General features: G+C 53.6%; 1 protein-coding gene across 2 annotated transcripts; it reads right to left on the bottom strand.

Moving 5' to 3' along the window:
- Nucleotides 1-337: 337 nt before the first annotated feature.
- On the bottom strand, nucleotides 338-4,467 carry P2RY1 (purinergic receptor P2Y1). 2 transcript variants are annotated; one of them, XR_012776366.1, is made up of 3 exons: nucleotides 4,205-4,467; nucleotides 2,160-3,434; nucleotides 338-1,644 (listed from the first exon to the last, which is right to left on the bottom strand). XR_012776366.1 is itself a non-coding variant. In XM_075506743.1 (2 exons), the coding sequence occupies exon 2, from the start codon at nucleotides 3,364-3,366 to the stop codon at nucleotides 2,275-2,277; it is 1,092 nt and encodes a 363-aa protein (XP_075362858.1). In that variant the 5' UTR covers nucleotides 3,367-3,434; nucleotides 4,205-4,467; the 3' UTR covers nucleotides 338-2,274. The 2 variants fall into 2 exon arrangements, 1 of the variants encoding a protein (XP_075362858.1); XM_075506743.1 differs by having other exon boundaries at nucleotides 338-3,434.
- Nucleotides 4,468-11,466: the final 6,999 nt, after the last annotated feature.

Here is an 11,466-nt window from a genome sequence, read left to right as displayed (position 1 = left end):
CCCCGTTTAATTCAACGGCCGTTCCAAACAAGACATGCCTCAGCTGAATGAAGCCTCAAATAATCACCTAACAGGAGAAGTCATGTATTGTGAATCAGGCTCATTCTCCGTGATATAAATAGGCTGTGCTCTTCCAGGGTCTTTTGTCAGTAGGGATTAATTAGCAATTGACCCTTGGTTGGGATTTCTTCACCACCTCTACATCTTTCATCTTACAGGGCTAAATAAGATCTTACCATTGCTTTAAGAAGCTATGCTTGCTAAGCAGCAGTTTAATTTCTCTTTAGGCTATAAATCAGTAGTTTAATTTATCACTAGGTTACATATCAACAGTGACTAGTCAGGGTAGAATTGAGTTTATTATAAAGATGTCCTGTCAGAAGACACGGTATTACAGTGATTGAAACATGCTGTTAAATTTTCCATTAATGCCCAATTCTGAATATGAATACGGAGAACCACACCTTACATACTTTACATTTAGCTTTCTAATAAATAAGTTCAATAAATAGGAATTCTGCAGATTAAGAAGCTGTACGCGGAACAGAAGCTGCTTTACAATGTTGTCAAAAAATAACTAGAGCTATTCTTGTTTGTTACCGATCACTGGACATTAGTAAGTAAAATATAAATATTTTACTCTTACTATGAAGACTGGAGGAACGAAGACCTGCTAAAATCACCCTTAGGATTACATAGACCTTAATTTTGTACACTAAATTTATAATTTAGAGCATGCTTTCATACCATTTTTAGCACACAATATTTTCAAATACATTTCTTAAAAATATGAGAAATTAGTAAGACTGCCCATGTAAGGTTTCGTCTGTGCTCTGATCACTAGCTCTTGTGTTACACAATATTGCAGTTTGGCTAATTTTGGATGACCTGTTCCACATTTGGAGAAGACATGTAATGAAGGGCCGGATTTAGTCTGTGGTATATTGCAACGTCTTGTTAACACAGTAATTTATTTGTCACAGTACAAAAAAATTAATTCCCCCCAATTACTTTTATATATATGATATATAATCCATTTATATTATCCATGTTAAGAATTATTTTCTTGGGAAACAACTCTTACGTTATCTCTAAAGATTGCCAGGAACAGAAATATTCTCATACCAAATGAAAACGCAAGCAACTCGAGCAACTGTAGTTTTACTTGTCTGAAAGGTACAGTTATTTTCAGCACACACGTTCCTCATGTTCTACCCGTAAAGAACTCCAGCAAGGCTCCCAACACCGGCAGTCAAGTGTTCGCGCTGCGGCGAGGTGTCGGTCAGCCTTTGGCGAGGGCGGCTCGCCCCCGGCTCGGCAGAGCCGGCGCAGGCGCTCCCCAGGCGAGCCCCGTCCGTGCTCGGCCCCGTCCCGCGGTTCCTCCGGCCGACAACGCGCCCGTTCTCCTCAGCACGGAAGGCAGGACCGGACCATGGGCTGCTCAGAAGCAAATCGCCTCCGCACGCGTTTGCGCGCCGACATCTGTTCACGAAACGCACCACTGCGTGCACGTGCAAAGCAGGTGCCTGCTTGCACCGGCTCCTAGCGAGCCCTGCTTCTCTGCCAGGGGCCGAGGTGTCAGTTCACCTGGGAGCCAATCTGCCTTTAAGGGGGTCCAGATTTTTCATGAGCAACCATCGTAATCTGAAAGCATAATCATGCACACCTCGGTAAGCCTACCTTTTGTAAAACACCGGCACTCAAAGAAGACTGAATCATAAATGCTATCAAACTATCAAATAATTATCAACACTAGAAGTAGATGAAGAAAGAATAAAACTGTAAAGGTGAGATAACTGCATCGTGACCTTGATTTAAATACTTGTTTACAACGGCAAGTGAGCAAAAGGCTAGGTATGTGGACTGAGCCTCAGAAGGTAAGATACTGCTCTTTCTTACTTTTATTTCCTATTTTTAGAGAGAGGCCGATTGAGAACATTTTTGAATGTGGGAGACTAAGTCATTAAAACAGAAGCACTTGGATTGCTTTCTTCCTTTAGGGGATTTACTTCATTTTACTTTATCTACCTGACACAAGTCAGAAAGAAGTGAGAACGTTGTAAGGAGAAGGAAAGCTGGATTTTGACACGTTACTTTCCATTAAAATTCTTCCGCTGACTTTGTTAAGCTTTTTCTAAGATCAGAAAATGAGGCTTTACCTAAAACGAATTTGAGAGACTGGTAGATTTTCCTCACACACTTGTAGCACTACAGTGTCCCACTGTCTCAAAGCAGAGGATTTTTTCAAACTGTTCCCAAATCTTTTGCATCCGTTCACAAACTCGTATCGCCGTTCTGTTTATACTCAGATAAAATATTGAGAGTCATTTCCTCGCTTTTGGACTGCACGTTGTGTTCGCTTCTTCTGGACGATTTCCTGGTCGCCCTGGAAAGCCGCCTTCGAAAGGTGTCACCTGCCAGAAAGTAAAGGATAGGGTCGACGCAGCTGTTGAGGCTGGCCAGACCCCTCGTCACTTGGTAAGTGGCATAAACCTTGTCGTTGAAGGCACACATTTGGGGAGTCTGAAAATCCACCCTGGCTCTTAGATTTAAGGTCTTCATCACGTGGAAGGGAAGGTAAGACACGGCAAAGACCGTCAACACAATAATAACCAGGTAAATCGACTTTCTCCTGAGAGGAGAATTGTCCAGATCTTTGTAAATCAAAGCTTTCACAATGAGCCCATAGCAACCAAGAATCAGTATGAACGGGATGCAGAACATAAACACTGTGGTGCACATGCTGTAAATGAAGTAACTTCTCAGGTAATCATCGGCCGTTGTGTCGTAGCACGTCGTGGTTTTATTTCTCCTTATCCCCGTTCCCGAGTAGAAGAGTATGGGAGAAATCACGGCCACCACAATGACCCAGACCAGGGTGCTGATGTACACCGCGTTCTTCTTCTTCAGCCTCCCCAGCGACTTCAAGGGGTGCACCACTCCCGTGTACCTGTGCACGCTTATGCAAGTTAGAAACAAAATACTGCCGTAGAGGTTCACGTGGAAGATGAACCTCTGCAGCTTGCACATGATATCTCCGAAGATCCAGTCTGTTTTATTGAAGTAGTAGAAGATGAGGGCAGGCAGAGTCAAGACATACAAGAAATCGGCTAGCGCCAAGTTGAACATGTAAACCGAGATGCCGCTCCAAGGCCTCATGTGGAAGACAAACATCCAGATGGCCACGCTGTTTCCCAAAAACCCAGTGATGAAGACCAGAATGTAGACGGTGGGCAGGTAATAGAACTGGAAGCCAGTTTTGGTCAGGGAACACTTGGTGGTGGCGTTTCCCGCAGACCAGCCGCTGCCGGATAACAGGTTGGGTTCAGTTCCATTCAAAGCAGCAGAGAAGAGGACTTCGGTCATGATCCTTCCACCAGAGTCACATAGGTCTGAGGTGAAGCAACGAAGTCTCTACAGGAACAGCAACGCATCTAAAAAAAGAAAAGAGCAAAGAAAACCTAACTGGAAGGTAAAACCTGCCCCGCTTTTCTTCAGAGGGTTTCCGAGCGGCCGGGCTCGGCCGAGCGTCTCCCACCCGCGCAGGTCGGTCTACCGCGGGGTGCGGACCGTGCCCTCCGCAGCGCCCGGAGCCGCCGCACGCCGGGAGCCAGGGGCCACCTCGGCGGGCCGCTGCCTGCCGCCGGCGGGGCCCCTCCGCCCGCGGAGCGCCGCGCCGGGGACAGGGCAGGGCGGGCGGGGCGGCGGCGAGAGAGACGGCGGGCTGGCCCGGCCCGGCCCGGCCCGGGGACGCGCCGGCAGGGGAAGGGCGAGCGCCGCGAAGGGACAGCGGGGCCGGAGCGCGGCCGGCGGGGGGCAGCGGGGGCGGCCGCTCCGCCCGCGCTCCTCAGGCGAGCGCCGCCGCCCCGCGGCTGCCGGCCCCGTCCCGCCGCCCGCCGCCGCCGCCGCTCCCCTCGCTTCCGCCCGCCCGGCTCCCCCAGGTCACCTCAGCCCGCCCGGCTCCGCTCCGCTCCGCTCGCTTCCGCCCGCCGGCTCCCCCGAGTCGCCTCAGCCCGCCCGGCTCCCCGAAGTCGCCTCAGCCCGCCCGGCTCCCCCGAGTCGCCTCAGCCCGCCCGGCTCCCCGAAGTCGCCTCAGCCCGCCCGGCTCCCCCGAGTCGCCTCAGCCCGCCCGGCCCCGCTCCCCGCCTCGCCGCCAGCCGCCGCGCCCCAGCCCGGCTCCGCCGAGCGCCGGGGCCGCCCCCACCTGCCTCCCGCGGCGCCCTCCGCAGCCCGCGCTCGCCTCTCCTCGCCGCCGGCAGCGCCCGCCCGGCGGGGGGCGGCGTCCCGCCCGCAGCTGCCCCGGCCGAGCCGGCGCCCATCGCCGGGCAGAGCAGGGCGGCCGGCGGCAGCGGCCCTACGGCGCCTCGGGCGCGGGGCGCCCCTCCGTGGCGGCGCCGCCGCCCGGGGAGAGCGGCCGCAGCCCCTCTGCTGCGGGAGGCAGCGCCGGCCCGGGCGGACTGCGGGCGGGCGGGCGGGACGAGGCGCCGGCTCGGCCCAGGGGCGCGCCGCCCGCCCCCCGCACCGCCCTCGCAGGCGGGCGGCGCTCGCCGCTCCCCGCTCCCCGCTCCCCGGTGCCCGGTGCCCGGTGCCCGCCCGCGCCGCGCCGCGCGGCGGCCGGGGGCTGCGGGGCCGCGCCGGGGGCTGCGGGCGCTCCGGGGGGCGCGGGGGCCGGGGCCGGCTCGCCCGGGGCAGCGGCCTGTGAGCCCCAGCCGGCGCGCCCCGTCGCCACCCTGCGGCCCCCACCCGGGTCGCCCGGCCCGCCGAGGCCGCGCAGGCTGGCACCGGCGCCGCTGCTCCAACGCGCCGCCGCGGCGGGCACACGGGTGGGCCCGCGCGGCGAGGCCGGCGCCAGCGGGCAGGGCCCCCGCCGTCGGCCGCGTCCCCGGCCCTCTCCGGGGGCTGCCGCAGGCGCGGTCCGGCCCAGCACGGGGCTGCGGGCGCGGCCCGGCATGGCCTGCCCGGCCCTTGCAGGCAGCCGGGGCAGGGGGGGGCAGGGGAGGGCAGGGTCCCCCCCCCGGCCCCCTCCGCAGGGATGAGGAGGGGGACACCGCGCTGGGCGAAGGGCCCTCCTGCCAGCCCCAGCGCGTGGCGGGCGCAGGCCGCGGGGCGCAGGCCGCGGGGTGCCCGGTGTGCTGCTTCGGAGCTGCTGCGGGCGGCCGAACAACGCTGTCCTGATTTTGCTTTCACTCAACCCTTTGAAATCTGCTCTGCCATCCAGTTTAAGCTCCAGGAACGTGTTAATTGCTGTAAATGGAACAGCTGAGCAGAAATATGCTCTACTGACCTCTAATTAAGCGCTATACATTTGGCACTTGAGTCAGAATACGTTTATTATTTATTGTCTTAGCAAAACACAATCTGCTGGTTTCAGCCATTTCTTCCTTGTTCGCATTTTAGTTCGGCTGTGTGGTGAGTGATACATGAGCTAGTCATATCTGCTCTCAGCTAAAAGCTGTGTTCTAGACGGAGGATTATTAGTACTTCATGAATATGTATTCATTTTTCAAACTTTTGAGTCTGTCTAAATTATAAAGCTACTTTGTTGGGAAAGCTTAATTGGGAAATCAGCTGCATATTGTACCCCTGTAGGAATATGCAAGTGGATGCAGATGGGGTTGCCAGCCTGGCATCTCTTTTGGGGCAAGTTACGCAGACTACAACTTTGAAGCAACGGCTGAAATTTTGTAAATCTAAGAGCTTTTCTCCTTGTATCTTAGGTTTTTTTTCTTTTTGTACTCATCCACTAACTGCATAGTTACTACTTTGAAGATTCTTTTTAATTTTAATACAAACCGAATGTGAAGAGAAAGGAAAGCAAAAAATGAGACAAGAACAGCAACACCTGTAAAATCTGTTGCAAAGCACGCCCGGTTTACAAAACTGTTCAGTGGTGCCCTCTAGGATTTTAAAGTGCTAGCAAAAATTAATCCTTAGCTTCGGCATTCCCGCAAGAGAAAACACCCAACCCACAAGCCAGACGCACGGAGAATACGGTAGAATAATATCAAGCCCACCGTGCTGGTTTGTGAAAAAGCCGTCTTGCTCCTCGGAGAATCAGCTGCATGGCCAAAACCAGAGTTCATTTTAATAAAGGACTTGGATTGTTGTGTAAAAAAAAAAAAAAAAAAATTACAAAGCGATGCTATTAGCATAAGAGAAGCCTTTTAGTTTATCTTTCCCTTTATAATTGTTATTTCATTAGTGATTTCTCAGTCCCATTGCTAACACGTAGCTGCTCTTGGCAGCTTCCTTGAATTCCCTGTCTTGAGCAAATTTTGAGTCATACCGAAGCAGCGTTAGATAGCATCAGTAAATACGCATTATGAACTACAGCCCGTTTTCCCCTGTTACCTAAGCAGCGCCATAAATCCCAACCGTGGAGACGAAAGGTCGGAGCAGTAGCGCCGGGATCCCACAGCTGCCCGGGAGGGAGGCACTTCGGGGGATTCGTGCCGGTGCCTGAGACAGGCCGAGGTGCAGGCAGCAGCGCCAGGCGCAGCGTCCGGCCGCGGGGACGTCTCCGCCTTCTCTGGAACTGGGCTTGTGAGCCCACCTGTGAACATTAGTATGGTGCTCGGAGAAGTACGAGATCAGCGGCGTGAGCAGGAGTCGGCAGGAGGAGGCGGCTGCGCGTGCCGGCTTTGCCCAGGCACCGTGGCAGCGTTCACGCCGGCCTCAGGCTTAACGCCGACGTGGCATTGGTGGGGACAACATGACATTGGTGGGGACAGGAGAGACAGCACCTGATCCGGCATGGAGCCGCGGCTGCACAGAGGGGACGCCTCGTCTGGCGTAGTGTTCTTGTGGGACCAATACGCATATTCAAGGTTGAAGACGAATGTGTAAGTATCCGAAGGCAGAAGTGAATCTGTACCAAACCCATGCTTCACACCCTTCGGCTGCAGGACTGCTGATCTGTTACAAGAGACTCCAAGCTCAGATTTATAATCTGGTGTCCTGGTTTCGGCTGGGATAGAGTTAATTCAGGGGCTAAACCAGAATTAGAGTTAGAACTGGGGCTAAACCACAACATCTGGTCTGAGAAACTTGAATTTATTTAGTCTGCTGTGCCAGGGCAGGATTTTCCAAGATACCCGACTCATCCCTGTCGCTTTTTTCTGAGCGTCACCTCATTTTTCAGTGGCTGGTTTGGAGGGTGGGCACCCGAAGCAGACACGGTTGTGGCGGTGTTGCTCACGCTGATGACGGCATCAGGCTGCCTCCGCGCCCAGCAGTTCCTGGTGGGACCCGGGGGGTAACATCACGCTCGCGCATCGTCTCCCGGCTTCTCCTGGGGAAGAACCTCCACCGTCAGAAGATCAGGTGCTACCACAAACAGCAGCACCTTTCCAGAACCACACTCGCCTTTCCTCGCAAGCGTGGAAAAGAGCGTTTCCCTTTTTTATGCGCGCTTTCTGAATCACTGGCATTCTTGCCTCCTTCTTCCTCCTGCCCCACATACCTCACTTCGCCCAGGCGTCCCTTTTCCTTTTTTATACCCCAGTTACTGTGACTGCTCAACATGTCGTCCTTTGCCTCGCCTTGCAAGCCTTATCTGTTATCTCTGCCTACGCTACGTTTCCCCTCTTGCTACAACCTGGGGTCAGCCGGGCGCTGCTGAGGGGGGGCAGAGCCGTGCGAATGGCCGGGACCCTCGCTCCTCGCCTGCTTTAGTGGCACTTTGGACCTGCCAAGGAAAGCCCACTGCAGCCGGACCCGTGCAGCCCGTGCTGTGTGAGCAGCTCCGTCCCTGCTGCTGCATCGGCAGCCCGCGTCTCAGCACCGCCCATCTGAGCCTGCCAGTACTGGAAATGGAAATCTCACATACTGGTTTTAACACTTTGCTCATTCCGACTGCAGTGCTTCAGCTGCGAAAGGTCCAAGCACTTGCACGAGTAAAGAACGAGGCATATTTTTTAGCAGCCGTACTGTTTCATGCCTTCATACCCAGCCAGCAAATTAGTGTCCTCCTGCTTGTCTCACTGGTCTGTTCTTATTTTGGACCACAACCATACAGCCTGTTGCATTAGCACCTTTTCCTCCATAGCTTAGCGTATGCCTTGGAGCTGAATAGGTTTCTGTCTGGTACAGCTGAAACTGAATTCATTCCAGCTTTGCCTCTTAATGCACTTTTTATGCATTATTTAATGCAAATCCGGGATTTTATACCACTGATTTCCATTAAACTGAATGTTTTGTTCTGTTAACAGCTGATTTAACTAACTCAAACGGATGATATATCCCTAACGAGAAGAAAAAGCATGCTCGAGAGCAAATGGAAATTCCCAGTCAGTCCAATTAGTGCTGAACTATCGCAGTGTGTGGGTGTGCAAAGGGAACGGTCTGGACATAAATCCAGCTGTTCCTACCTGTTGGTTTTGGTTATCAGGAAGACTTAGATGCAGATTTCAGTATTTCAAAGCGCGCCAGTGTGAACAACGGGCCCAAACCAGCTGCAGACCGAGAGGCTGGTAGAAAGGACCCCCGTGAATGATCATCGCAGTGCCTGCTCGTAGTGAGGGTACACACGCACGCACGAGGCACACACACGTACGTAAGGCACTCCGTGTCTCCCTCGGGAGCGCTGCTGGAAGGGGTGAGCGAGCACAGCGCTCGGAGGGCGAGCCGCTCGTCGCTGCCTGCTGCAGGACAGCATCTCAGCTGCTGCAAAAATGCCTCTTCCACGTTTTGCCTGAATTGCCTTGTGACCTACCTGTTGGCTTCTGGTGAGCTTCATCCCCCTTTTCGTTAGGGAACTCTGTAGGTCAAATAATGCTTTATCACACTGCGTTCCCTTTCTCCAGTCTCTGCAGTTGCATAACTTCCTTCTTCATTTGTCACAGAAGATGGCATCTCTTCCCAGCACCCCTTATAGGGCGTGCAGATTTTCCATGGTGAGCCTGAAATACTCATCTATTTTATTTTAGAATACTACTGCGTGCAGTATTTAAAACCCTACCCCTTCGAAGCTGTAAGAGGTCCCTCAGCTGGACTTCCAATGGCCACCTGCACATAGGTGAGAACTGAAGAAATTTCGGTTTAAAGGCTTCGAGCAAACCCTTACCCGTACATAAAAAGCAAAACTCATCCTTGTCTATCTAAAAATACCTAAAAATATGTAGTAGACAGACTGTGAGCAATGGCTGTTTACCCCAGTTTTTGTTTCCTTCCAGCCTTAGCTTCACATGCTGAAAATGCCGAGGTTTGGCCTCGACGCGTGCGTAAATCTGTTTGGGAAATTCGAGGGTGAGCAGGCAGGTATGTGGAAAGTTGCTTTTGTGCAATAAGCGATTTCTGCCACCGTCCTGCAAGAGCTTGTGGCCCTTAGCAACTGAGGCGGAGGGCTGAACGCTGGCAAGGAAACGATGCGCAAGGCAAAAATGTCCGTAACAGTAAGGAAAACCAGGAAAGCGGGTAAGATCTCCCACGAGAGATGCCCAGTATTCCCTTTTCCCACTTGTGAAGGGCTGACGGGGTGGGTTTCTGGTCTGCGGTTCTGCACCAGCCCCAGGGACCCTACTGAGCAGGGCACCGCAGGAGCCGCTCGGCCGCAGAGGGTCCCCGTCCCCCCGGGAACGTGGAGGGGGCGCAGGGGACCCCCACCCCGGCACGCCGCCCCGCCGCAGCACCGCAGCGAGCCTGGCACGGCGCGGGCCCTGCTCACCGCTGCGAGCCCCGGCTGCCTCTGCCTTTCCTCGGAAAACAAACCTGGGAAATGACAGTTCGAGAGCTGATAAGAATAATGAGATGTGTCTGTTGCAGCTAGGACGTGCGCCGGTGGTTGAAAGCAAGTCTTAACCGAGTTCCCAGCCTGCTCACGAAAACTGCCAGCAGAATACGTGCCCAAAGCTCCGCTGGTGCTCAGCCAGCCAAGCCTGCTTCGCCACTGCTTGCCCTCCTGCGCTCGCTGTCCCTGCAGAGTGGAAGTTGCTGTCCTTGCTGCTCTTCTTGGAGACCGTCAGCCTGCTCTTTAGAGGGTGAAAAAATCTTGCTGAGCTCCGGTGCTCCTGGAGATACCCCCGATGGCTGCTGCTAAGGCACGGGAAGCTGCTCTCCCCCACCCCGGTGCGAGAGGAGCGTGCGCCTGTGTGCATTTTTAATATCCGAGCTGACATTTTGCTGTCTTGAAAACAAAAGCTGTTCATGGGCTAATTAAATAGATCTGCACACAGCATAATGTAAGCCCAAAGTAGCGTCAGAGTCCCAACAGGGTGTGAACTTTGGAAGACAGAATGACACAGGATTGTGCATGCAAAAGATTATAATTTTATAATCAATAGCGGGTAATGCGGTGAGCGGATAGCGCGAGGATTCAGAGTGCTGGGTCCGTAAGGCCCTGGTGAGTACCCGATATGGCTGTCATATCTTCCCATAGGGATGAATACTGTAAGCCTTTTCTTCTCCTTATTTGCCTTTATTAATATTATAAACCGACAAGAATAATGAAACTGCTGTTTCAGAGTGCCTTCTGTATTCCAGAATATGCAAATGGTTCCTGATCAGCACTGCCGCTGTGATGCCCCTGTGATACCAACACAACAATAAATAGAGTTAACGGAGGTGAGTTATTAATCCTAGTAGAGCAACTGCACTTCCAGAGTCTAAAGATAACGCAGAGTACTGGAAAACTTGTTCTAATTACAGCAGGGAGCATCTTGCCTCCTCCCTATATTGCCATTTTAAATTGAAATTACTATTCTCAGTAGAAAAGATCTTTTGTTCAGCTACCAGCCAAGAAAGACAATTCTACTGAGAAGGTTTAATAGTGCGTTAATACTCACATTACACAGTTTCCTCAAATGGCCAAGAAGACAAACAGGCAGGAAACAGCGAAGATCGCATACCGAGGGAGACAAAATTAAGTATTTCAATTAAGTACTTGCTACCTAATGCATGGAGGGAAATGAACACAGCACAGCACTCCCTCTGCGGTGCTGTAGCCGAAGCGTCCTGGTGCCTCCTTCCAGCCCTGCCTGGCTCCTCTTGCTCCCCCAAACCTTTTGCACCCCCGATCCACGCTGCCGCTGCAGCAGAGCTGGGTTTCCCCGTACAGCCGAGCACGTGCCGGCAGCACCACGCCTCGCCCGAACTCGAGACCCAACTCTGATTTTCACTGGAGCTAGCTTGCACTCAAGCGTCCAGTCGTGTACATCTGAGTAATGGGTTGGCTGGTTCTTTTAGCCCTCTCTTTTTCCCCATCACCCGGACCGAAGTTAGCAGCAGGGAAGGCAGCTGGGTTTTCCCAGCCCGCCCCGCAGCCGGACGGCGCAGAGGGAGCCTGCGCTTGGGGGAGCCGCACAGCACCGCTCGTGCACGGCCCTGCTGCTGCGGGGAGTTTTCGGGTGGTTCCAAGAGCGTCGTTAACTCTGCGCTCCGGGTTAGTGATGCCGGTGGTGATCTTGGTTGAGGTGACGGAAATGGGCGCGAGCGCCAGGTTTCCTCAGAACAGCTCTTCAGAAGTCAGGA

This window comes from Mycteria americana, chromosome 7 (genome assembly GCF_035582795.1).
Source record: "Mycteria americana isolate JAX WOST 10 ecotype Jacksonville Zoo and Gardens chromosome 7, USCA_MyAme_1.0, whole genome shotgun sequence".
Taxonomy (NCBI): Eukaryota; Metazoa; Chordata; class Aves; order Ciconiiformes; family Ciconiidae; genus Mycteria; species Mycteria americana.
This window is presented reverse-complemented; position numbering and strand designations above follow the sequence as displayed.